The sequence below is a fragment of the Mirounga leonina genome, unplaced genomic scaffold, assembly GCF_011800145.1.
Source record: "Mirounga leonina isolate KUSES-001 unplaced genomic scaffold, KU_Mleo_1.0 Mir_126, whole genome shotgun sequence".
Classification (NCBI taxonomy): Eukaryota; Metazoa; Chordata; class Mammalia; order Carnivora; family Phocidae; genus Mirounga; species Mirounga leonina.
Window position 1 is genome coordinate 21,756,615 of NW_023270314.1, and position 27,094 is coordinate 21,783,708.

At 43.2% G+C, this 27,094-nt stretch overlaps 1 protein-coding gene across 1 annotated transcript; it reads left to right on the top strand.

The window, feature by feature from the left end:
• The first annotated feature begins 6,986 nt into the window (after positions 1-6,986).
• NEMP1 (nuclear envelope integral membrane protein 1) lies at positions 6,987-26,254 on the top strand. The gene is made up of 10 exons (XM_035002888.1): positions 6,987-6,990; positions 7,782-7,961; positions 15,728-15,852; positions 17,059-17,278; positions 19,238-19,310; positions 20,317-20,410; positions 20,878-20,992; positions 21,682-21,907; positions 22,688-22,861; positions 23,565-26,254. Exons 1-10 carry the CDS (start codon positions 6,987-6,989, stop codon positions 23,740-23,742), a joined length of 1,389 nt encoding a protein of 462 aa, XP_034858779.1. The 3' UTR covers positions 23,743-26,254.
• The last annotated feature ends 840 nt before the right edge of the window (positions 26,255-27,094 follow it).

Below are 27,094 nucleotides of genomic sequence, written 5' to 3' on the forward strand. Positions count from 1 at the left end.
AGGCGGGGGCGGGGACTCGGAGCGGCGGCGCCGAGCTCGGGATTGAGGTGACCGAGGCCGGGCTGCGGAGGGCGGGCTTGGGGACCCGGCGGGCGGGGCGAGGTCGCTCCGTGCCGCCCACGCCGGATGCACAGCCGGCCCTCTCCGTGCCCACGTACCCACGTGAGCGCCCAGCCGGCGACATTCCTACTCCCCCCCACCCCCACCCCCCGGCTCCTACCCCTCCGAGCGGAGAGCGGAGTTTCGCAACCACGCACCGGTACACAAAAACACGGACAAGCGCACAAACGTGCACACGCGCCTCAACAACTACACGGACGCCCGCTGCCCACACTCCGGCCTCGCAGTACTGTACGTGTGACTGCTAGGAATGAGCCGGGAAAAGTTGGCGGAGCCTCGGGGTGCGCGGCTCCTTTGGGGCGTGCATCCGACTCCCCTTGAGTGTGCGCTTAGGGCAGGTCTGTGAGCGCGGGGTTCTGCAGGAATTCCTTGGCTATCCCAGAACCCTTACCCTGCAGCAAAAGGAGTCATTTGAAGGGCCATTCTCGGAAACCCAGGCCTCCATCCCTGCCTCGAGTCCCTGTCGAAGTTTGGGGTACAGGAATGGGCGGGTTAGGCTAGAAGCTAACGCGTCGATCAGTCGCGTCGGGTTGTCAGAGCATTGGTCAGGCAGGGATGGGCGAGGTACCCCTCCTTCCTCTACTCGTCGCACCCTGTTTGCTGAGAATGGGGACCTGCTCCTGGGGAATTCTGTGGCAAAGCTGGGATAGGGAGAACATCCATTCTGCGAACGTTTTTAGGAGACTGCGCTCGAGAGAGTCTAATGGAAGATGGGCGGGAGGCCGGAGCGTCCGACGTGGCTCCCTGCGGAGGAGTTGAAGGGAGGAGCTCCTTCAAGGAGCCTAGCCCCCCTCTGGAGGCCCCCCCCTCGTTTGTTTCTCTTAGCCCCATATGGTTCCCATTACGTTCCCGCCCACTGCTGGGAGGTCGGGGTGGGGGCGGGGGGCGGTCGGGGCTCCGAGGGCCCGGTCCTGCGGTTCCAGGCCCCAACAAAATGAAGGCGGGGCGGAGGGGGAACTGAGCAGACCGGCCGGGGGTCAGGTTCTCCCTGGTCCGAAACCTCAGCCCCGCCCCGCCATTCCGCACTTCTGAGTGGCTCGGGGCCTGGCAGGGCGTGGGCGGCGTGGGCCGGGGCTGGTTCTACATTCCGGCTCAGCAAGGGGACCTTTCCGTCTCCGGTGGGGGCAAGGAGAGGGGGAGTGCATCCCTGGGTGGGATTTCGGTACCTAAGATTCTCTTCTCCTTCTCCTTAAGCCCCAAACGCAGTGAGGGGGTAATAGGAAAGAGCAGACAACCCCCCACCCACCCCTTCCAATCCCCAGTCCTGCAACTGGAGGGAGCGGCTAGACGGGCTTCCTTCGGGGACTCTCCTCGACCCCCTCTGAAGTGTGTGGGCACCCCCTCCCCCACTCTCTCCTGGTTATTTTGGAGCCTGGGCTGCCAGCCGCTGGCCCCGGGTTTCCACGTGCCTCCTCCCTCCCCCTGCCCACGCGCCCCGTGACGCACATCCTCCGCCCACGCAGCCTCTGTTCCAGGCGCCCCCCTCCCTCCCACCCGGGCCCCTTTGGGGCGGTGCTGAGCCCCCGGGTCCGGAGGGAGAGGCAGGCCCGGGAAAGAGGGCGGAGTAGCGAGTGAAGCCAGCGAGGGGTAACCAACTTGGGTCCCAGCCCGGGAAAGCGGACGAGGGAGGAGCTGATCAGAATCCTCCACTCTTCGGGTCTGGGGCGGGTACTCGGCCAGAGGAGGACGAAGGGAGACCGGTCCCAAGGCTTGGGCTAGCCCAGTTCCCTAGGGGAGTCAGCAGGGGGTCTCCCTGGGTGCGAACCCGTGTGGGAGAGTGAAACTCCCGAGTGTCTGTAGCTTTGTTTTTCAGGGTTGTCGTGAGGTTCAAATGAGAGGATGTATATGAAAACTCTGAAAAGTGCCAAGCAAATTTAAGACGGTATTGCTAGTTTGTGCCTCTGTATCCTGAGATAATGTATTTATATGTTTCTTTACATCGAGTTGTGTATCTGTCTCTCTCTCTAGGTTTGTATGTGAGCCCCTATGTGTGGATTTAAAAATACATACATTTAAGAAATCATTGACTTGTGAAGCCCCGCAAGAGGCCCAGAGCGCCCCCGCAGCCGGAGCTGCTGAGATGTCTGTTCTTCGCTTCCCTCCCACTCCTACCACCCCCAACTCCCCTCCTACTCCCTTCCGTTGAGAACTAGGAATTTCCAGCCTTTTGCAATTGGAGAGAGACAAAGAGACGGAGACTATGAGAAGCTATAGAAAAACAAAGACAAAAGACAGGTGGGGGGGAGGGATGATAAAAAAAAGGTGTAGCACAAATACAAAAATCTTATTTCTTCTCTTTTTCTCCGTGAGCCTCATTATCCTCAGTGTGGATCAGGACCACTTCCCTACCTGACTCACCTGCTTCCTCCTCCCCCATCTGAGTGTTCTCAGATTACGCAGAGCACAGAAACGGATCCCATTTAATCAAGGATTAATTTATTGTCTACCCCGGTCTCTTCCAGGAAGGGAAACAGTATCCCCAGTCCCAATTTTCCAAGAACAGGGGAAAAGAGTGTGAAGAAGTGGGTGGAAGAGGAATGAGGAAATTGCTAACCAGAAGGATTGTCATTCTTGGGCACGTGTAGATTTTCATCTAGCAGATTGCACTGCTCACATTCCCCTCCCCTACGTTTTTACCAGGCCAAATCCAGTTCACTCAGCAAGGTCTGGCGCAAATGTCACCTTCCTGCACCCCCTCCCCAGGCAGAATTCATTCCCTCCATCCCTCAGAGGTCTCATGGCTCTTTGTACACCTTTCAATTATAGTTGCTTGTCTCTCCCTCAGCCCAGGACTTTTCCAGGGTAGGTGGGCTATCTGGTGGGCCCTCTGAAATGAATGCATTGATGAGGTGATTTCCCGGTCTGAGCAATCTTGAAAAGGGTGATTGACACATTTTACTCCAAAAGGGGCCAAACCTGGGCAAAACTGTTAAGTGGAGAGGTCTCCTTTCTTAAAGTTTCCAGTGAGGGTCACAAGTCTGGTTCCTTGGTCTTTGAGAATGTCCACTGTTGTGGGGCACATGGCTGGCTCAGTCAGTAGAGCATGTGACTCCTGATCTTGGGGTGGTGAGCTCCAGCACCACAGTGGGTGTAGAGTTTACTTAAATAAAAAAATAAAAATAAAATGTCCAGTGTTCTGATAAATTAATTCATACCCAGATGGGAAATGTAGAAGACTGAAATCCTTGCTAGTAACAGAAAACCATGAATATAAAATAATGATCCTCACTTTTTTTCTTTGTAACATGTTACAATTGTGGTCCAAGGAGTGTTGGCCTTCAGTTTAGTCATTTTACAAGAGATGCTTCACCTGGCGAAAACGAATAATCCTAACCTCTGCCTTTAAGGGGGTAGGGAGATAGTGCAACAATAGGGGGCGCCTGGGGGGCTCAGTCGGTTAAGTGTCTGCCTTCGGCTCAGGTCATGTTCCCGGGGTCCTGGGATTGAGCCCTGAATTGGGCTCCCTGCTGAGCAGGAAGCCTGCTGCTCCCCCTGCTTGTGCTCCCCCTCTCTCTGTCAAGTAAATAAATAAAATCTTTTTTAAAATTCCAATATATTGTCCCCTACTTTTATAAAATACACTAAACGTGAATTATTAGAAAAGTGAAATAAATCCATATTTTTATTAGATTCAATAAATATAAAAATTCTCTTTCGAACTGGGAGAAAAGTTTCTAAATGTTTACACTTAATTTCTGAAATGCTTTCATTGCAGATTGGTATCAAACTATGAACAGCACAGTTGTAGTTAGTTTCTTTTTTTTTTTTTTTAAGATTTTATTTATTTATTTGACAGAGACACAGCTAGAGAGGGAACACAGCAGGGGGAGTGGGAGAGGGAGAAGCAGGCTTCCCGCCAAGCAGAGAGCCCGATGTGGGGCTCAATCCCAGGACTCCGGGATCATGACCTGAGCCAAAGGCAGACGCTTAACAACTGAGCCACCCAGGCGCCCCAGTTGTAGTTAGTTTCTTTACATCTGTGTTTTAGATCATACTAAGAACCCTGGGCTTCATCACTGGAGATACTAGGGAATCATAAAGACTTTGAAATATGGGAGTGACACAGGCAGATCTGCATTTAGGAGGAGTGTGGATGAAGGGTTTTATGGTTGCAAAAACAGCAGGGAAGCCAGCTTGGATGAAACTAAAGTGGTCCAAGTGAGAGGTGGCAAGGTGTATTCAAATAGCCAAAATAGCTGGGCTTCTAGCTTGGGTGACTGAATAGATGGAATGGAGTATCTTCATCAAATATTTATGGTGTGCAATCCTTTTCCTAAACCAAAAAAAAAAAAAAAAAAGTATGAAAACCAAAACTTTTTATTAACTCATTTGACATCACAACCTAATCTGACCTGAACTATTTGTGGCAGACCTCCTAAACTTGTATGAAGTTATTTATAGTTCCATCTATCTCACTTTTGTTTATCCCAGTGTGAATATTTATGTCTCAATGCAGAAAAATTAATTTGTTTGATTACAGGGTGCAGTCCTAGGCCCCATTGGGATTGTTGCTTTATATGTTGTATATGCACCATATTACTTTTCTAAAATCCAAAAATATTCTAAAACACATTTACTATCCAGATTTCCCACCCCATTTACTCAACAGTCTTGGCCTGAGTTTTTGGTTATTTGCATACATCAGATCCACCTGCAGATAATGAATATTCATTGCATTGTGTGCTATAGACTCTGAAGATGATTCTTTTTTTAAAAAGATTATTTATCTATCTATTTATTTTTAAAGATTTTATTTATTCATTTGAGAGAGAGAGAGGGACAGAGGGAGCACAAGCAGGGGGAGAGGCAGGGAGAGAGGGAGATACAAGACTCCCCGAGGAGCCGGGAGCCCGATGTGGGGCTTGATCCCAGGACCCTGGGACCCACTGGAGCCACCCAGGTGCTCCTTAAGATTTTATTTTTAACGGGGCACCTGGGTGGCTCAGTCGTTAAGCATCTGCCTTCAGTTCAGGTCATGTAAGCATCTGGCTCTGGCTCAGGTCATGATCCCAGGGTCCTGGGATCGAGTCCCACATCGGGCTCCCTGCTGGCGGGAAGCCTGCTTCTCCTTCTCCCACTCCCCCTGCTTGTATTCCCTCTCTCGCTGTGTCGCTCTCTGTCAATTAAATAAAATCTAAAAAATTTTTTTATTTTATTTTATTTATTTATTTGAAAGAGAGAGAATGAGAAAGAGCACATGAGAGGGGGGAGGGTCAGAGGGAGAAGCAGACTCCCCGCCGAGCAGGGAGCCCGATGCGGGACTCGATCCCGGGACTCCAGGATCATGACCTGAGCCGAAGGCAGTCGCTTAACCAACTGAGCCACCCAGGCGCCCTAAAAAATTTTTTTTTATTTTTAAGTAATCTCTATATCCAATGTGGGACTCAAATTTACTGCCCCAAGATCAACAGTCGCATCCTCTACTGACTGAGCCAGACTGGCACCCCCTGAAGATCATTCTTAAAGTGTTTTAATCATGAGGACATGATTAAATAAGGCTCATGATTAAAATAAGGCTAAAAACTTGTTGTGTGACTACCTTGAAGGGACAGAACTTTTTTGGATGGTAAGGTGGAATGCGTTTATAGACAATACAGTCTCATTACTATATATCTTCTTTGTACATGTCAAAAGTCAGTGGTCAGTGATCTGGAATTAGTTCCCAAATTAGTTCCTCTGTTCTCTGGCCTTTATTCAAAACCAGAGTGAGCTCTGAATGGTGACAATTTGGGGCCTGGTAGAAAATGAAGGGGTGCGTGTATGTGTGTGTGTGCATGTGTGTGTATACAACTTTATTTTTTAAAACTTTTGGATTTACAGAAAAATTGAGAAGATAGCATAGAGAGTTCCCCTATACCCTATATCTAGTTTCTACCATTGTTGCCCTACATCAGTATGGTACATTTGCCACCATTAATGGCCCAGTATTCACGTTATTACTAATGAAAAGTCGACAGTTTATTCAAATTATCTGAGTTTTTACCTAATATATATATTTTTTCTATTCCAGGATCCCATTCATGATACCATATTACACTTAGTTCTTTTGTCACCTTAGGCTCTTCTTGGCTGTTATAGGTTCTCGGTCTTTCCTTGTTTTTGATGACCTTGATAATTTTGAGGAGTACTAGTCAGGTATTTTGTAGTTTGGCCCTCTATTGGAATTTATTTATTTATTTTTCTCATGATTAGGTTAGTTTTATGGGTTTGGGGGAGGAAAACCACAGACATAAAATGCTACTTTCATTGCATGGCATCAGGCATACATAGTACCAATGTGATTTATTACTGTTGATATTGACTTCTCCGGGTCAGCCAAGGGAATGTGTGTGAGAGAGACACAGGATGATACTGCAGCAGGGGTAGCCTAGACTTTTCTTTTTGAGGATGAAATTTCTTCTCCTGCCCATAGCTCAGACCCATTTTGACTCTTTAAATATACCTTGTTTTGAAAGCTTGAACCTTCCTCAGCAGTAACCTCCTTTCCTGAATTTCCTCTCAATTCACTGGGCTCCACGATCTCTAGTGCTCCTACCCACCACTATCAGATCCTCTAAAAAAATAAGATGCTTCAATTTCTACTAACATTAACTGAACACCTGTTTATGTGCCAGGCACTCTTCTAGGTCCTCACTGTGTTAAATCATTTAACGGGAAGCAGCCTGATGCATAGAAAGAACTCAGGCTTTTGGGTAAGACTTGGGTTGAAACTGCAAACCAGCCCAATTAACTATGCAATCTTGGGCAGATTTTTTGTCTTAGCCTCGGCTTCTTAAATGGAGATATTTGTCTCACAAGATGCTATAAGGAATAAAAAACTTTCTCCTAATCCTCACGTTCATTTCACTTCCAACCCTCCCATCCCCATGGGTACCTGGCTGGATCAGTCTAAAGACCATGCAACTCCTGATCTCAGGGTCGAGTTCAAGCCCCACCTCGACTGTAGAGATTAAAAAGTAAAATTTTTAAAAATGAAATGAAATGAAATAAAATAAAATAAAAAATTACCCCCCCAAACCCTATGCTTACATTTTTATTTTATTTTTTAAAAATTTATTATTTTTTTTAGTAATCACTACACCTAATGTGGGGCTCGAACTTACGACGCCGAAATCAAGCGGTGCGGAACCAGCCACGCACCGCCCTAGGCCTACATTTTTAAATGCTAATGTTTATTCCCATAAAATACACAATTTTTTGTGTGTGACTTGTTTTAAATCATATAGGACTTTGGAGGACAGGTCTTAAAAAAAATTGTCCCGTCAGGGACTCCTCCCATAACAAGAAGATCGTGGTAAAAAGGAAAGAGAACAGAAGAAACTTCAGACAATTTCGATGGAAATCCCCAATTTGGTCAAGGAGGCCTCACCCATTCTGATTTTCTATTGGCTAAGCTTACCATCAATCTCACCAGTTGTAAATAAACTGGAGACGGAAGCATGTTGTTAAGGGGTGGGATCTTCCTGTCGCCATTGCTAAGGTGGAGGGTTCGTTTTCTAATAGGCTGGAAGCTGCTTTTCCCGCCCTCTCGCAGCAGTTGCTAAGAGGCGGGATTATAGAGTTCGCAAAGGACTGAGTGCTCGAAGCTCCACCCATCCGATTGGTTGGTAGGGGGCAGGTCTTGCAGTGGATAGGCTGCTGGCCCTGCCTGTTCCGGTTAGTTGCTGGGGAGAGGCACGTGAAGAGGAGGCGGCGTGAGGCGACCACGGCGGGAGGAATGAAAGTGGCGGTCTTACCGGCAGTTGGTGTCGGGCCCTGGGGCTGCGGGGCTGGAGGCCGTGGGGGCGGCGGGGTAGTGCGGCTGCTCCTGATCCTCTCCGGCTGCTTGGCCTGCGGCTCAGGTACCGCCGGGGCAGCAGCTGCCATCGGGGCGGGTGCCGAGGGGGATATATTTAGAAAAGTGGGGCGTGTCCCCAGGGTGCGGACCGTTTTTCTGCGGTGGGGTGCGGACGTGGTGCGGAAAAAGCAGCTTCGTCGTGGGCACTGAGGGGTCAGGGCCCTGGGCGGCCTGGGGGAGCTACTAGAGTGGGGAGGAGCCTGGAGTCTTTTGGCAGAGACTGGAAGGGAGGCCTGGACTGGGTGAGATGCGGTCCTGGGGGCTGCGTCGCGCTGCGTGGGCCTCCCCGGTTTTCCTAGTTAAAAGTGAGGGGACCCGAGTACCATTGCTGGCAGGCAGAGCTGCCACGAGAATGGGGGCATCCCATTCATTGAGCAAATTATCAACGCCTTCTGAGCGTATGCTCTGTCCAGACTCGGCACGGGTGTGGCTGACGGATCATTTTAATTCACTGAAATGGAGTGACTTCTGTCTAATGTCTTCTGTCCTTGTAAGATCCTGGCGCCTTAAATTCGCGTTTCCAAAAAAAAAACAACAACAACAAACAAACCACCACCACTACCAAAAAACACCATTCAGCATCAGATAGGTTTCTTTTGGAAATTTATTCATTTCTCAAGCAAACTTACTGCTGTCTACCTATTGCTGGATAATTGGCTTTGCACGGAAACGAAACTGTTTCCCTTTAACGCTCTAACTCATAAAACCTAGAATGTTTCTAAAAAACCTCCTACCCTCTTACCAAATGCACAAGAGAAAAATAAGTGAGGTTTCCAAGTTCCACTGGAGAGAGTTTGAAACATGGGGTTAAGGATAATCATATCTTGGGAACACAGTATGCTCTCACCTCCCCCATCCTTTGCTGCCTATCTCATGCTGTCACTTAAGATTATCCTTAGCTGCAGCTTTAAGGTTGTCTCAGGATCCATAGATCTAGTTCCAAAGTGTAACGTCCTCCTGCAATATTTTTTTGGGGGGGTGGGGGGAAGGTAGTAATATCCAGGAAGGCACTTTTTCAGAGTAACATTGAAGGGCTACTTATGATCTGAATGAACTTGGGCCAGATGGTTAACCTCTAAAATGGGGTAGTCGATTGTGGGGATGAAAGAAAATATATGCAAAAATGTCTCTACCTAGTCAGTGCCCAATCAGCAGACATTTTAAGTTTCTTTTATGAGAGGAACCAGGGTTTCTTAGCTTGGAGAAGGGTAAACTTGGGATGATATTGTGTGACCTGGTAGATTGTGTGGGTGGCAACTACAAAGAGACAATCATGTAGTAGAGAAGAACTTTCTAAAAGCCAGAGGTACCTAAAGATAAAATGCAGTACTTCAAAAGGTAGGTAGTTTTTTTTCTATTTTATTTAACTAATTAATTTATTTAAAGATTTTATTTATTTATTTGACAGAGAGAGACATAGCGAGAGAGGGGAACACAAGCAGAGGGAGTGGGAGAGGGAGAAGCAGGCTTCCCCCGGAGCAGGGAGCCCGATGTGGGGCTCGATCCCAGGACCCTGGGATCATGACCTGAGCCGAGGGTAGATGCTTAACGACTGAGCCACCCAGGCGCCCCTGATTTTATTTATTTATTTGACAGAGAGAGAAGGAGCACAAGTAGGCAAAGCAGCAGGCGGAGGAAGAGGGAGAAGCAGACTCCCCACTGAGCAGGAACCCAATGGGGCTGGATCCCAGGACCCCAGGATCATGACCTGAGCTGAGCATAGACGCTTAATGGACTGAGCCACCCAGACGCCCCTGGAATTTTTATGTACTTTAAAAATCAATTTGGGGGCACCTCGGTGGCTCAGTCGGAAAAATCAATTTGTATGAACTTTTTAATATATTAAGGATATATATTTTTTATGATCTATTTATTGAAAATTTTTCTTTAATTTGTTTACCCTCTTTTACCTTTTTTTTTTCTTAATATTTATTTGAGAGAGAGAGCCAGAGAGAGCACGTGTGTGGGGAGGGGCAGAGGGAAAGGGAGCTGCAGACTCTCCAATGAGCAGGGAGCCCCAATGACACTGAGCTGACTGAGCTGATTTAACGCTGCTGAGCTGACTCAGGCTTGATCCAGGACCCTGGGATCATGACCTGAGCCCAAGGCAGACACTTTTTTTCTCTCTCTCGAAGGCAGACGCTTTATGGACTGAGCCACCCAGGCAGCCTTACCTTATTTTTTTTATTGAAGTATAGTTGACATACAATGTTATTATTTTCAGGAATACAACATAGTAATTTGACTAATACATTACACAATGCCCACAGTAAGTGCGGTCCCTTTTTACCTTTTTATTTTTTTTAATTTTTATTATTTTTTAAAGATTTTATTTAGGGGGAGAGAGAGAGCTTGAGGGGGGAGGGGCAGAGGGAGAGGGAGAAAGAATCCAAAGCAGACTCCATACTAAGTGCGAGCCCCAAGCAGGGCTTGATCCCACCACCACAAGATCACAATCACGACCTGAGCCCAAGCCATGAGTCAGTCGCTCAACTGGCTGAGCCACCCAGTCACCTTCCTTTTTACCTTTTTTAATAGATTTATATTTTTATGTAGTCACTTAATTTTATTCTCTAGAGTTATTTCCATTGCTTTATTCTTAGAGAGCCCTCAAAAATTGAATTTATATCATTTTTATGCTACTCTTTAATTTTTTTATTTTACTTTTTAATCTATAATTACTGTTAGCATTTGGTGTAAGGTGAGGATCTACATAGGTTTTATTTTCCAAATAACCAGTCAGTTGTCCCAGCATCCCATTGAATGATCCTTTGCTAAGTGCACTGTTTAAGATGCTATTATTTATTTATTTATTTTTAAAGATTTTATTTATTTATTTTGACAGAGCGAGACACCGCGAGAGAGGGAATACAAGCAGGGGGAATGGGAGAGGGAGAAGCAGGCTTTCCGCGGAGCAGGGAGCCCGATGTGGGGCTCGATCCCAGGACCCTGGAATCATGACCTGAGCCGAAGGCAGACGCTTAACCACTGAGCCACCCAGGCGCCCCAAAGATGCTATTTTTTAAGAAGGCTTTTAAGTATGAGCTGAGTTACCTCTTGAAAGAAATGAACAGAGGCTATTTAAGGTTGTTTTTCATGACTTTTTAGGGTCTGTTCCCATCCTCACATACTGTGAATCATTTTCATTGATTCTACCTGTAGATGTTACCAGTGCTGCTGATTAGTTTGTAATGACTGTAAACAAGTATGAAGTTATTAAGCTTTGAATAACTGCTTTATGGGTAAATGTGGTAAGCAAGTTATGATTCACTACATTCCATGAAGGCATTTTCCAAAAATCTTTGGGCTCAGAAGGCATTTTCTTGAATGTTTAATCCATTCTGCTTTTTAACATGCTGGCTAACTTACTTTTGGTGGGAGAGGAAGAAAGGTGGTGTATATCCTTTTGCTACAGGAAGCACAGAATTTTAAGGGGGCATTTTGACAACTTGTATATGTTTAAGATTGTTTGGTTTAGTTCTATGTTGCTAACAGTTTAAGCTAGAGCTGGAGTGGTGATTGTTTCACAGATTATCCCTTTTGACTGAATTGGTGTATTTTACCACTCAGTGACTTTCCAAAGATGTGGCTGGCCAAGGTGCTGATTTCCCTAGGAGGTTGCTATTAAGGACATTTATTTATTTACTTATTTACTTACTTAAAATTCTTTCCCTAGAATGTTATGTAACTTGGGAAAATGAAGAACTAGATTTTAAAAGATGTTGCTTATTATAGAGCTCTTTTATTTCTTTAAGAAAATGGCATCAGAGAATTTTAAAATTAGTTTCAAAACACTGATGCCTTTCTTGGTGTTAAGTTTTTCAAATGCCCTGTGCTATTGACATTATTTGTATCTCGCCATCTTCTTGAAAATAATAGTGGGTTAAAAAGGTGTAGTTTTCTATTACTTGGTGCTGTGGGAGAGAAGGGGTTACAAAGTGTGACTCTTGTTTTTGTTTTTTATTGGACAAGTGTATGTTTTTACTTTGGGTTTGTACACAGACTGGATATTCTTTTAAGGAAGTGATAGATTCTTGTACAGCATTTTTTTTTAATACTTCCCAATGTTTTTGCATACCTCAATGAATTTGTCAATATAGTAGTTTTAGCATTCCCATAACCTTATTCTCTTATACTCTCCAGAAGTAAATAAACTTTTTTTAAAAAGTTCTATTTATTTAAGTAAGCTCTATAGCCAACATGGGGCTTGAACTCACAACCCTGAGATCAAGATTCGAATGCTCTTCCCACTGAGCCAGCCAGGTGCTCCAAGAAAATAAACTCTTGAACCATATTTATGAGTGGATACTCTATCAGTACATTTGTGGGCTTGCTAGTGAGACCTTTTAAAAAGGTTTCATTTTATGAAAGATAGGCTAGGAGGAAATCCTAATTACTACTGGACTAAACCCTAGTGAGAAGCTGATAGATGGGGGTTCAGGGCATGCTACCTCGAAATATAGCATCTTGGCGTATTGAATATTTTAAACTGAGGGAGTTTAAGAAAACAGCAGAAGCAGGAAGGTCTGTCTGATCTCCCCACCTCACCCTTCTTCTCTGAAACAGGCCATAATATCCTGTGAGAGGTGCCCTCCCTCCCCATATGTGAGGAAATGCAGATAACGGGACAGTGAGAGGATTCCAAGCAAACAGGCCTTTCTCAGTTTCCCTCAGCTTACTACCATTACTACATACTCTTTACCCTATCATATTCCTCCGCAAGTGTCTACTCTTCATGAAACGTAGCATAAAGGACATAGGTCTAACTATTTCTTTGGGTCTGCATTTCCTTATGAAGGCTTTCGTGTCACATAAAACTTTTGTTAAATAAATGTGTATGCTTTTGGGTTGTTAATCTATCTTTGTCAGTTTAAATTTTCAGACCCAGCCAGGGACACTAAGAGGATCAAGGAAAACTTTTTCTTCCCCTACAATATGAAGACTGAATTTCCTTTCCTTTCCTTTCCTTTTTCCTTTCCTTTCCTTTCCTCTCTCTTTTTAAAATATTTTATTTATTTGAGAGAGCGCGCCAGAGAGAGCACAAATGGGTGGAGGGGCAGAGGGAGAGGGACAAGCAGACTCCCCGCTGAGCAGGGAGCCCACACTGGGCTCCATCCCAGAACCCTGGGATCATGACCTGAGCTGAAGGCAGATGCTTAACCAACTGAGCCACCCCGGCTCCCTAAGACTGAATTTTCTTAAAAATTGAGATATAATTAATGTATAATAAAATTCACCCTTTCAGTGGTTTTTAGTATATTCATAAGGTTGTGCATCCATCACCATTGACTAATTCCAGATTATTTTTATCACTCCAAAATGAAACCTCATGCATCTTAGCAGTTCCCCATTCACTTCTCCTCCCAGCCCCTGCAAACCACTAAAATCTACTTTCTGTCTCTGTGGATTTGCCTATTCTGGACATTTCATATAAGTGGGATCATTCCATATGTGGTCTTTTTGGTCTGGCTTCTTTAATTCAGAATAATGTTTTCAAGGTTCATCCGCATTGTAGTATGTATTAGTACTTCCTTTTATAGTTGAACAATATTCCACTGTATAGATGGATATGTCACATTTTGTTTTATCCATCGGTTCATCAGTTGGTGGACATTTGGGTTGTTTCCACTTTTTAGTTATTGTGGATATTGCTGTTGTGAACATTCATGTACAAGTTTTTGGGTGAGCTTGTATTTCGTCTTCTTGGGTATGTACATAGGAGTGGAATTGCTGGGTCATATGGTAACTCTGTTTAACTTTTTGAGAAACTGCCAAACTGTTTTCCAAAGAGGCTGCGCCATTTTACATCCCCAGCAGCACTGTGTGAGGGTTCTAGTTTCCCACATCCTGGCCACCTCTTGTTATTGTCCTCTTTTTGATTTTAGCTTTCCTAATAAGTGTAAAGTGGTATTTCATTGTGGTTTTGATTTGTATTTCCCTGATGACTAATGATGTTAAGCATCTTTTCCTGTGTCTCTTGGCTACTTGTGTATCTTCTTTGGAGAAATGTCTATTCAGATCCTTTGCCTATTTTTACAGTTGGGTTATTTCTCTTTTTATTGTTGAATTGTAGCTCTTTATATATTTTGGATAGTAGCCCCTTATCAGATACATGATTTACAAATATTTTTTCCCATTTTGTGCATTGTCTGTTTACTTTCTTGATAAGGTCCTTTGCAACACAAGTTTTAAATTCTTATGAACTCTGATTCATCTGTCTTTTCTTTGGTTGCTTATGCTTTTGTGTCATATCCAAGAAACCATTGCCTAATCCATGGTCATGAAGATTCACACTGTGTTTTCTTCTAAGAGTTTTGTAGCTTTTGCTCTTATGTTTAGGTTTAAGGCAGAAATTAACTTCAAAATTAGTCTTAGCTTCACCAAAGCCATTTTGGACTGGCAAGTATCCTTGCCTTTATCATGTGTGTAACTTTGGTTTTTTAAGGTTTGGTTGAGGTTTTTGTGTTTTGTGTTTTGTTGTATTTAGTTTACTTATTTAGTTTATTTATTGTTACTTAGTTTATTTTTAGTTTATTTAGTTTAAATCTACCTATCTTTGTACCTAGACTAGAGTGATAACTAAATTTCCACTTAGAGTACACTTAATAAGTTGGTAAGTACAATATAGAACTAAGGAAAAAGTTATTTAACTGTTTTGTGGTAAAGAAGGTAGCTTGTGCAAACTTGGGTGGGAAGTTACAAGAGAGTGGTCACGGTTAAGCCTTGAGTTGGCTGAGATTGAATACAAACTTCTGAATGGAGAATCTTCTGTCTTGGCAAAATCAAAGGGAGGGCATATATTAGTTGACTGCTCTTAAAACTTGAAACAAAACAACTGGAAAAAAGCAACTTTGTGATCTGTTAGTATCTTCTTAAAGTCCTGTATATACAAAAACATTGCCAAATCTGTTCATTCTACTCAGGAAAAGGATAGAGGAAATAAATAGATGGGGTTACTTGAGCTATGCCTTTGTAAGGGAAGCAGGACCTGGGTGTGAATCTCAGTTAAGTTATTCACTAGCGGTGTGACTTTGGGCAAATTGCTTAATCCTTCTTAAGCATCAGTTTTTCAAATTTGTGAAACAGGGATTATGAGAGTGCCTGCCTCACAGCATTGTTGGAGAGTTAAATGAAAAAACAGCATACTGTCTTAATAAACACTTAATAGCAGCTTTTATTATTACTTATTCTGGGTTAGTGCCTATAATATCTAAATAATTAAATTTGACAGAAATAAGACTCTGCCTTATTTCTTCTCTCATTTCAGTTTCCTTGTTTCTCAGTCACTGACATGTTAACCCCAACGTTAAGAAAGTGGTCAGGGGTCAGTACTGTAACAGCATTGCGTGGTAACCGGTGCTGGCTACGCTGCTGAGCACAGCATAAGGAATAGACTTGGGGACTCACTGCGTCGTGCACCTGTTACTAATGTAACATTGTATGTCAACATACTTCAGTTAAAAAAAAGAAAACAAGGGGCGCCTGGGTGGCTCAGTTGGTTAAGCGACTGCCTTCGGCTCAGGTCATGATCCTGGAGTCCCAGGATCGAGTCCTGCATCGGGCTTCCTGCTCAGCGGGGAGTCTGCTTCTCCCTCTGACCCTCCTTCCTCTCATGCTCTCTGTCTTTCATTCTCTCTCTCTCAAATAAATAAATAAAATCTTAAAAAAAAACAAAAACAAAAAAGTGGTCAGTTTATTTTTTATGAAATGAATTGTAGTTATTAACTTGTTCTGTAATACTCAATTCTTATTTCCTTTCTTTGCATAAAGCTGGAGTTGATGCAGACGTGGTCATGCTTCAGGAATCCACAGTTTATAAGTTGGATCACAGGCAACAGTTCTGTTATAAAAATGTGCTTATCCCAAAGTGGCATGATGTGTGGACACGGATACAGGTAATAATTTGGAGGCCCCTGACTGGGGCAGCTTCTGTGAATATCTTGTCTGTCTGTGATTAGTGAGTACTTTGACACATTTTCCCCCTTCACACACAATTGGGGGGAAAAAAGGACTGTTAACAACCTTGTTAGGGTTCAGATTATCCTGAATTGTGTTTTCATCAGTAAACATTTATACTTAGTTTTCCTGTCTCTGTTCCCTTAAGTAGCTTATAATACTTGACTCTGAGGTAACCTTCCTTCCTCTTTTTCCCAAAGAAGCTTTCTTCTTGTCCTCTCTCTCCTTCTACATACACACAGACACACACACACATATACACGCACGCATGCGCACAGACACACACACTGACACGTGCACGTGTGCACGCGCACCCCCCCTCCCCCGGCCAAAAGCCTTATGCCTTCTTTGGCCTGAAAACTGTTGCGTGCCTGTCAGGATGTAAACTCTTTTGCCTGGCTGTTCCTATTCTATTTTGATTCTACACAAAATGTTTCATAAACCCTGTGCCTGAAGTTTTCCCTAGATAAAATGACTTTGGTTTCATTTATTTCATGACACTATTAAGCCACGTGGCAAGCGAGGATGTCTGGCTGTAATAATGATTGAACAAAATGAGTCCTTTTGGAAACGCTGCGGCTGCTGTAGGCATAGTTACTGATAAGAGCATTTGTTGTTCACATCAAAAACATTAAGGGTGGGCTTGTGGGTTTTCATTTTCTTTTTTTTATTGTCTAATATAAAGATCATGTTCCATCTGAGACATGTTATAAGCAACATTTACCCATAATCAGTGATTTGTGACAAAGGGTTGAACTTCTCAGCCTGTCATTATGGGAAACATTTTCAGTTTTCTGGGGCTATTTCTGCCTGGCAATTTTCTTAATATTCTAGAGCCTTATTTTGTATGATCTGTCATAAATAGCTACAGTGATAACTCTCACCTTGGAAGTCTTTTTTCCCCCTGTGTTGTTCTGGCTTAATAGCAGATTCAGATCATGTTAACAACAAGACATTCTAACAGCTGCCTCTGTGTACTATGTACAATGTTATTTGCCCAATTATGTTTGAGCCGTTGCATCTCTATATTTCTTATAAGCCTTGTGGAAAACTGGCACTATTACTTATTTAGCTATTTAGTCTCACGGTTTTTTAAAATTTAAAATTCCTACTTCTTTCTTATCCTGATTTTACTTGTGTTACAGATCCGAGTAAATAGTTCCAAACTGGTACGAGTCACCCAGGTGGAGAATGAAGAGAAACTGAAGGAGTTAGAGCAGTTTAGTATCTGGAACTTTTTTTCCTCCTTTTTAAAAGAGAAATTGAATGACACCTATGTTAACGTGGGCCTATACAGCACAAAAACCTGCCTCAAAGTCGAGATTATAGAGGAAGACACCCAGTACAGTATCATCGTGACCCGGAGTAAGTCTTAACCTCTTTTTTCTGGTGGATTCTATTGTGGAAAGGGACTGAGCTTTCGAGAGTGTAATTAGTGATTCAGAGAAGTTAGCCCAAGAAAACTCCCTTCTGGTTCTGATTATAGCCAGAGTACACCACTTCCCCAAACAGTTAAGAGAGTCTCTCTCCCATGTACAACCCTTTAGGCCTAGAATAGAGACTTCGCCTTAGGTCATTCTGAGTACCTCCTTACCTCGATTTGTGAAGACTTGTGTCCTGATACTTCCGGTGGCCCTGAGCTGATATGCCTAGTGTTCTTTAGGGTAAGACACATTTATTCCTGCCCTCCGGGCACTTCTAGACAAAGTTAGATGTCCTGAATGTGTAGACCTACATTTGAAGACCTGAGTGGTTAAATAATAAAAACTGAAGAAAAGTAGAACTGAATATTAATACTTCACAAGTAAAAAAGATTTGTGGAACCATAAGTAACTATGAAAATCACTGCAGTTTAAGCCTTGATATTCAGTGGAACTGGGAGTTTTCCCTTTTCTGAATATGTTTGAGAAAGTTTCACAGAGGACTGGGATCGTTATCCTGTTGAATTTTCTGACTTTTGGTCTCTCCTTGGTTACTACCTAGGGTTCTGGGATGTTGTGAATAGCAGAAACATTCCTGGGTTTTGCTACAAAATATGTTGTGCCCTTCTAACTGTCCTATGGTTCCTCAGGTTTTTTTGGTTGTATAGAATTTGACTTTTTTTTTTTTTTTTTTGGTGCTCCTTTTACATGTACTGATTCTTCTTGCTCCTGTTCTGTTTGTGGACCTCCCCTAAACTCAGGGCTCTTGAATGTGAATGCTGTGGGAGTGTCTGGTATGCCGCTGAGGGGCCTCTACTTGGGCCCCCTGTCCTGGGTGAGATGTGTTTGAGTGTAGGCTTTTCCAACACAGTGCTTGTGTAGCAGAAGGAAGTAGGTGGTGGTGTTGGGCAAGAAAAGCAGCCAGTTAGAGAACAACAGAGGGCCCAGACCCAAAGTTCTAGGCAAATCTGCTGAATCCGAACCTGTGAGTGACTTTCGCGGGAAAGCCGGAGTGGTAGAGACCCCTTGTGGGCGATTGCATGAAGTGCTGATGGCATTATGCTTGGCTCCATCCAAAGCAAAGCCTAGTTTCTTTTAGCCTTAGCATAGTAACCAAAATAAAAATAAGATCTCCAGAAAAGTACAGGTTAGACAGAGACCTACTTATATTTTCTGTTTGGAAGGGTTCCCAGGCTTTGTGTGGAATTTACAATGCTGTTTAGGTAGGTTGTTTGCGTTTATAGGTGACCCTTGAACAGTACAGGGGTTGGGGTGCTGGCTGATTTACCCCTCCCCTCACTGGAAGATCTGCATATAACTTTTCTTTTTTTTAAAGATTTTATTTATTTATTTGACAGAGAGAGACACAGCGAGAGAGGGAACACAAGCACGGGGAGCAGGAGAGGGAGAAGCAGGCTTCCCGCAGAGCAGGGAGCCCGATGTGGGGCTCGATCCCAGGACATGGGATCATGTCCCGAGCCAAAGGCAGACACTTAACGACTGAGCCACCCAGGTGCCCCAGTCTGCATATAACTTTTGACTCCCCAAAACTTCATTATTAATAGCCTGCTGTTGACCGGAAGACTTACTGATAGCATAAACAGTCGATGAACACATATTTTGTATGTTATACATATTACGTGCTGTATTCTTACTATGAAGTAAGCTAGAGAAAAGAGAATGTTGCTTAAAAAACCATAGGAAGAGAAAATACATTTACAGTACTGTGATGTATTTGTCAGAAAAAGTCTGTGTATAAGTGGCCCGTGCAAATTCAAACCCATGTTGTTCAAGGGTCAATTGTATTTTATTAGCTGACCAATAATGCCAACATTGTCTTTCATTCTATAATGCTTTATACTGTTTGTTTTCCCTATCAAACAGAAGTCTTTATTTGTTTCAGGATTTGACCCCAAACTCTTCTTCATTTTCCTCCTTGGACTTATGCTATTTTTTTGTGGAGATTTGTTGAGCAGGTAGGTTCCAAGGCTGGAGTGCAGAATGACAAGGCTTAGACCCACCCTGGTTGGCTTTTATCATAGAGAAAGTGCTGCCCTTCCCTTTTCCACGAGCTTTATGGCTAGGCCATTGCCTGCTTGGAAAAATTTTTTAAATACTTTAATACATGTTACAATTTTTGCCTTTTTCTTAAATTGAACAAGATTGGCAAGAATGAAATTCTCCTATTAAGTTGAGCCATCATGTGATGGGATTTAGCCAGTACATCACCACCCTTTCCACCATTCGAAATAACATGTTAAGTCCTCATTTTTACAGGACCGTGTGTTGGTGAATTTCATGCCATTCAGGGGTAAAGGAACAAACACCAACCACTTATTCATTTCCTGTTTTTAGGAACCTCCTAGCTAAGCTGGGTGAAACTGACATGTACAAATAAGAAAACATAGATAACTGAACAAACATTGAACAACCGTAGAATCAACCTTAACTCTGTACACAAGTAAAAAGAATATTTGTGGAATAATGAGTGAAAGCTACCCATTGGAGTTTGAAGTTGGGCTGGAGTGAAATTGGTAGAAGCTGTTCCTTATTTTGGGGATCCTGAGAGAAACTCACAGTGAGGGAGGAATGCCTGGCAGGAAGAGCGTGGAGCAGGAGCTCTTTATTCTGGGCTCTGCATCTGGTTTATCTTTCTGGGTAATCAGTTTAGTTCCAGTTTCCAGTGTCCACTCAGGCAGTATCCTTGCACCTTCCTTTTCCCCAGTGAAGCTGGGCAATTCCTCAGAAGGAAGATTGTCCTTAAAAACTGGGTTGGGATCGTGAAACTGAGGGGCCTCACTGATGCCAGGAGCAATTACATTGTACCAGTCCCATCAGTGTTCAGACCTCAAGATTTAGACATAGACCTGCTCTAATCTGATACCTTTTTTCTGTCTTTCGGCTGCGATAGTTGTTCTTGTTCGAACAATGCCATGTATGAAGACTACACACATAGTCATGAAGTAACGTTTCTCTCTGCAGAAGCCAAATCTTCTACTATTCCACTGGGATGAGTGTGGGAATTGCGGCCTCTCTACTAATTGTCATTTTCATACTGTCCAAGTTTATGCCCAAGGTAAGTAGCAGAATCCTCATCTGCAGTCAGGAGGAGCTTGGATAGTTGAGGGACAGTTTTCTTGGATAATCTGACAGCACTGAAAATTTGCATTGGTGGCTGATAAGTCAATGTCCTTTTTCATTGATTTTTTCCTTGATTCAGAAAGGTACTTTCCATGATGACACTTGGAGCCTGATTACATACAAACTCCCCTTTTTATTTAAAATCCTATGCACAGTGGGGAATGAAAGTCTCCTTCCTGCTTGCTGATTACATAGCCAGGCTTTTAAGTTATTTAGCACCTCATTTTCCCAGTGGTCTTTGCACACTATACCATTTTAAATATATAGGATGTCTTCTTAAGGGATGTGGTTTTTGTGCATTTTTAGTAGGTTGAATTTTTTTAAAATCATAGTTCCATTTTGCTGCTTTTATGTATGGGAAGCCTGTTGTAACTTTTTGTTTTCACTTCTACTCTGTCTTAGAAAAGTCCCATTTACGTCATCCTGGTGGGAGGCTGGTCCTTTTCTCTGTACCTCATTCAGCTAGTTTTAAAAAATTTACAAGAGATCTGGAGGTGTTACTGGCAGTATCTTTTAAGTAAGTGTTGTCGGTTTTGCTTTCCTTTTTATATGTTTATAGGTTGCTTTGGTTCATTTGATCCTGAAAAGATGTTGCCTGCTTACAGTCCATGCCATTTTATTAATCTGTAAGAATCATAGTTCTTACTTTATTTCTAACCCTGTGCAGTTGTCACATTAAGTGAAAACGGTGCTGCCAGGGAGAAGACTTTAATTGGTTGGTGTTTATAAGTACACTTCTCTTTACACAATAGGCATCTTGCTGAAAAGTTATAAATTGACTTTATTAAGATAATCCTATTTTAAATACACTTGAAGACCTTAAGAAGCAAAGGACTCTGCAGTGGATTTTTCTATAAAGTGAAGATCCTTTGGTTGTACAGTTGGTAATCCTTAATCTACCTTTTGAGAAGTGATTAATCTGGATTTTCATATATTAGGCTTTTTTAAACCGACCATTCTAGCATTGTTCAACATGTAGCTTTAATCCTCCATTTGAACCAGATAAATTTGGAAACAACAAAGGGTAGAAATTTAAGGAGATAAATATATTTGAGTAATGAGAAAAGCATGAATAACTGGGTAAAGATCTTATCCATTTTCCTAGTTCAATAGGTGCCATATAGTGAATGCACTGCTGCTCCCTGCACAAATTATTTTTACCAGTTATAGATGAAAAAGAATGTTTTCTGATAACTCTTCTCTTAGGCTATGTCTTCACAGTTGGATTCATGAGTTTTGCAGTCTGTTACAAGTACGGGCCTTTGGAGAATGAACGGAGTATCAACCTGCTGACCTGGACCTTGCAGCTGATGGGCCTATTTTTCATGTACTCCGGTATCCAGATACCACACATTGCCCTGGCCATTATCATCATTGCACTGTGTACTAAGAACCTGGAGTACCCTATTCATTGGCTGTACATCACCTACAGGTGACCGAAACGCAATATAACTTTGTATTGAAACACACCATTTGGGATGCAGTTGTGGCAAAAGGGTCCAGAGGCGTTGACCCGGGAGCCTCTTTGTTCATGGAAATTGATTGTATTATATAGCTTCTGCTTTTGTTCCTTCCAGGTCTTTCTTTTTAGACTCTCCAAAGGCATTTTTAGAATTTTATTCTAGTCATTTTATATAAAAGAAAAGCATCCAGTAAAGTGTCATGTGTTCCTGTTACCACTAGGTGGTGCAAAGTATACCACTTTTATGCCACATGCCTCCGGGTCACCTGGTTCCAGATTATTTCACATTGGTTCTCAGATTGTTCTGGGAGTTCTAGTCTTAAGATGTAGCTCACAGCGCGTTATCATCTTGTATAGGAACATGGAACGGTCATAGATTCTGAGGTTGTCAGTGGTGGTTCTATTATACATAGTCAAGGTGATGCCTTCAGTTTGGGGAATCTCAAGTTAATGGGCCACAATCTTATACCATCATTTTCTTGTCATTTTTCCACTTTCCAAATATTTTGTCTATCATTTATTGGAAAATAGGTGAATTTATTCACATTAGTGAATACTATTGATTGTCATTCCTAGTCTAACACGTCAGGAGTATATTATAAGTAAAGATGTCTACAGAAGAAAGGTGGGGATGATGACTCTTAATGTCCAGGCTCTCTGCTGTATACTTGGCTCACTGAAGGAAGCTGGAGGGCAGGCTGGATAGAAATTACTGATTAATGATTCATGATGTTATTTTGGTGAGCACAGAAAGATGTGTAAGGCAACAGAAAAGACTGTCCCCCCTCGTCTCCTGACAGAAGAAGAATATCGGATACAAGGAGAAGTGGAGACCCGAAAGGCTTTAGAGGAGCTTCGAGAATATTGTAACAGTCCAGACTGCTCTGCTTGGAAGACTGTTTCTCGAATCCAGTCTCCAAAGAGGTAAACTCTTGGCCAGCTATGCCAGGCATCTATCAGGGTATTGTGACCTTGAGTTCTAACAGAGATCATACTTCTAGATAAACATTTTGTATTCATGGCTTTGTTTTCCTGTTCATGTAGGAGTAGTTGAGAAAAAGATACATATATCATCATATGTTAAGCGTATCCTCAAGGAACCATCTACTCTAGATTTGATTGTAGCATTGAGAGAAGACTCCAGTACCGTATTGTTTCCCGTGTGATAGTTTTACATTGCTCTCTGAGTGGTTTTTTTCTGTGGGGTTGGGGGGGTGTGTTCCCTTTTTATCTGGGAGCAACTGTACCAATGAGTATGTGAAGCTTCAATGTGGAATCCTGATGGCATAAAATTTATAGGGCCATAAACATGAATAAATGTGTAATGCTCCATAATCTTCTCTTATCAGGATTACAAATGACTAAAGGAACCTTAGCACTTTCCTCACTAAAAGGATAGGCTAGTGCTTATTAAGCAGGATAGGATTTCAGGGGATGTTGGCTTCTGACCTCAGCTTTCCTCTTTTCTTTATTTCTTGCTTTTAGTCTGCTTCCCTGCTGGAGTAAGGCAGACTCTGTAAAATTTGAGCTGTGAGTGTATCGAGGGTTTCACTTTGTTCTTATTTTGGAAGGAGACCAGAAAGGACAGAAGGCAGGTTTTTAATGAGTATCATTTTCTCTTTTCCAGATTTGCTGACTTTGTGGAAGGTTCTCCTCACCTCACACCAAATGAGGTTTCTGTCCATGAGCAGGAATATGGATTAGGGAGCATCATTACCGAGGATGAAATCTATGAGGAAACATCCACTGAAGAGGAGGACTCAGATTCTCGGTATCCCGCTATCACACAACAAATCACCTCCTGACTTAGGTGGTAGTCAGTCATTTTTATGTGGACTGGCTTGGTACCTCAGTGGTCCATGTTGCATGTGTACACCATTGCTTCTCAACTCCTTGAAACAGGGTGAGATAGTGCAGAAATTCTCTGACTGAAATTAGAGGCCTGAGTAGGCCTCCCTCTGGAAATGGTCTTGGTGGTCTCTGTGGGATCCCTGAGGGAGAATGGGTGAAGTCGTGAATGCTTTCAATGCTTCCCATGGGTTGTTGGCCCACCTATGTTTCAAAAACAAAAAACTGGATGGCCACAGCTAGCACGGTGTTCTAGCTCCTCTTAAAGATTGACTCGGTGGTGGTATTTCTGCCACCATAGCTGGCACTCAAAAGTGAGAACTGTTACATGTGCAGTAACTCTTTCGGACCCTAGGCTGCATCTTCCAGAGAGAAATATGCAAATCTGAGCCTCCTTCACTTCTGCTTTTCTTTCAGTGACTTTAGAATAATCCTTGTTTTAGCTGTTTTAAGAGGAAAATAGATTTTTATTTCTGTCTTGTTTTTTAAACAAATATATTTTTTAAATATAACAAATTCATGTTCCAGAACGAGCAAGTGCTCCAGATTGACAAGCCCATAGGTCCCTACATGTTTATTAATATGGATTATCCAATAAAGCCCGAGAATTGTTGTGTTGGGCTTTGAATTAGTTCTCACACGTTTGTCTAAATCTTGCTTGCTTTTAGGAACATGCCTGTGAACCCTTCTATAGGGGAGGTCTGTCAGGCTTTTTATTATATCCAAGTTTTAATTCTATCTTAAGACATTTGCATTCTTCCCTTCCCATTCTTCCTTGCCCACTTTTGCCCTTTCAGGAAGTATCTATTTCCTCAACTGTGAAGTATGTACAGTTTAGAGTTTGTTTCATTTCTTATATTTTCTTCCCCTTCGTTTGTAGCATTATTCCTGCAAGTTGGGAGAAGTGATCATTTTTTAGAGAATTTAAATGCTTTTTACATGCCCTCCATTTTTCCTGTCAGTGGGACACATATCTTTGAGTTGCTGTGGAATCAAGAACCTCTCTCCTTTTCCTTTCTCTTCCTTTGTCTACCCATTCTGCGTCTTCTTTTCAGCCTCTCCTTACCCCCTGTACCCCCCCCCCCCCCCCCATATGGCTACTTTGTAAGCCCTGAGACTATCTGGGACGTTTCCTTGATGGAACATAAAACTGTAGCTTTGTAACGGCCACAGTCCGCATTGCCACGAAATAGACCTCCAGGTTATCTTCATGCCTCTGGGTGTTCATTCACCTCTCAGGATCACAGTTTTCTGTGCATTTAGTACACTTATTTGCAGTTCCATTTCTGACTAGAGATTCATGCTGCCTTTTATTACAGTGGCATTAGTTCCAGATTCTTTTGCCATTGGAAAGTACCCTTATAAACCAGCAGTGTCATTTATGAGGGAGCAAATTCCCAAGTCTCCGTCATTTGCTTGGTTCTGTCTTGGTGATCTTCACCCCCGTACCTTGGAAGAGGCTATAATGACTCTAGCCAGGGATATAGGCCCTGACGGCCGGAGCACAGCATCAGGCTCACTGGTGTACTGTGATCATGGAGACGGCAGATGATTTTTTATAAAACTAATGACTCCTTCAGACCAGCCACTTAGCAGATAATCTTGAAAGGCCCTGGGCTCATTGCCAACTTCCAAAATGTCAGCTCTGAGACTCCCCTCCAGGTGGCCAGTTGATTATTACCACCAGTGTTTTCCACAGCTTTAAACTGTCCAAAAGTGGCTCCTGCCTCAGTTGGCAGCAAATACACATACAGTAGAAAGTGGAAACACAGTATTTGGTCAGATGCTGTGGGTTAAAGTTGCAGGGCAAAGGAGCTTTATATTGGGAAACCTTTATGCCTTTGTAAATTATGTACGTGGTCAAATTTTATCCCTCTGCAGAGAACTGTAAAATAATTCATCTGTACAGGTGGTCTTAGGATTACCCGGAGACTTTGGTGCCTTCCCCCAGAAAGCTCGTTTGGGAGGTGGTGGCTTGCCTCCAGGTGACTTTCCCTGCCCTGCCTCTTATCTTTATCTCAGTGAGAAAGCACTGTGAAGCAGGGAGAGAGTCTCCTCTTTTTTTGTTTCGTTAAACTCCTTGTGAAATCTCGTTTCCACCTCCAGACCACTTTTTTTTTTTTTTTTTTACCGTGTTTGAACTTGGGGCAAGTAAGATCAAACTCCGTTTATTACTCCGTGTCTGTAGTGGGAGACCTGAGCTGTAGGCAGTGGAGGTGACCGTGGGTCCTGCAGCGTGACAGCTTCTCTGAGACCGGGAAGGACGAGGGTGCCTTTGGTGTGCTGTGTGGCCTTGCTCTGCTCCAGATGCTTCAGAGCCTCCAAGTGCCCGCAGATCGCTTGACGCCATAAGCCTTCTTCGGGGGCTGCTCTTGTCTCCTTCTTGGCCACTTCGTCTGCTGGCTCAGTCACTACTTGAAGCCCCCACTTAATTTTCTCTGGCAGTTACAGCTCTTGCGATTCAGCATAGTCTCATCTCTCCAACTGATCTCATCAAAAAGGATTGAGGGGATAACCATGGAGTGAGCTGGACATCGGAGCCATGTCTGCTGCCATGTCAGCATCTTGCTTGCAAATATCAAGCTGTAAATTGGCCCTAGGGCACAGGGTCTCTTCAGCATTGGAAATCTATCACCTCTAATTGGTCTGACCAAGTTATGTAGAGCATGACTGCCATTAATGGGAATATGAGAGCCAGCTGGCCTAAAACATTTCCCCTCCACTTTCCCACTCAGATTGCTTTCACGAGACCAATGGAACCAATCACCAAAAATAAGGACAGTTTAGCAACTTGGATGTCTTCTAATAAGAAAGTCCTATCAGCCACTTCATCCCACCAAAACTAGTTTATTTTCTCCTCCCAGGTCCAGGCCTTTTATGTCTGTTACAAAGGGGAGGGGTTGCTAATCATAGTCTTTGGGTCCCAGTGTTCTATTTTGTGCTGATACATCCCATTCAAGGCCTAGCCCTCTCTTCACTGACTGTGTTACTGTGTTCCCTTCAACCCAATTCCCACCTGGCATATACGTTAGAGATCTGATGAATGAAAGGACCCAAATAGGCCAGATAGTCCTCCCTGTCCCTGATATCCATAAAAAGCTTGGAAATGGATTATGCAATTGCCCTCAATCTTTTTGTTCCAGAAAAAAAGATGGGCTCAGATGGATGCCTGCATAAAAATGGTTCTTAGCTGTTTACTCATAAGTTTTCTCTGAATTGAATAGTGAAAGTTGAAGTAGGAGGAAAGGAAATTAAATGTCCTTCTAGTATTCCTTTGGACTCAGGTCTGACATATGAGATAATAACCTA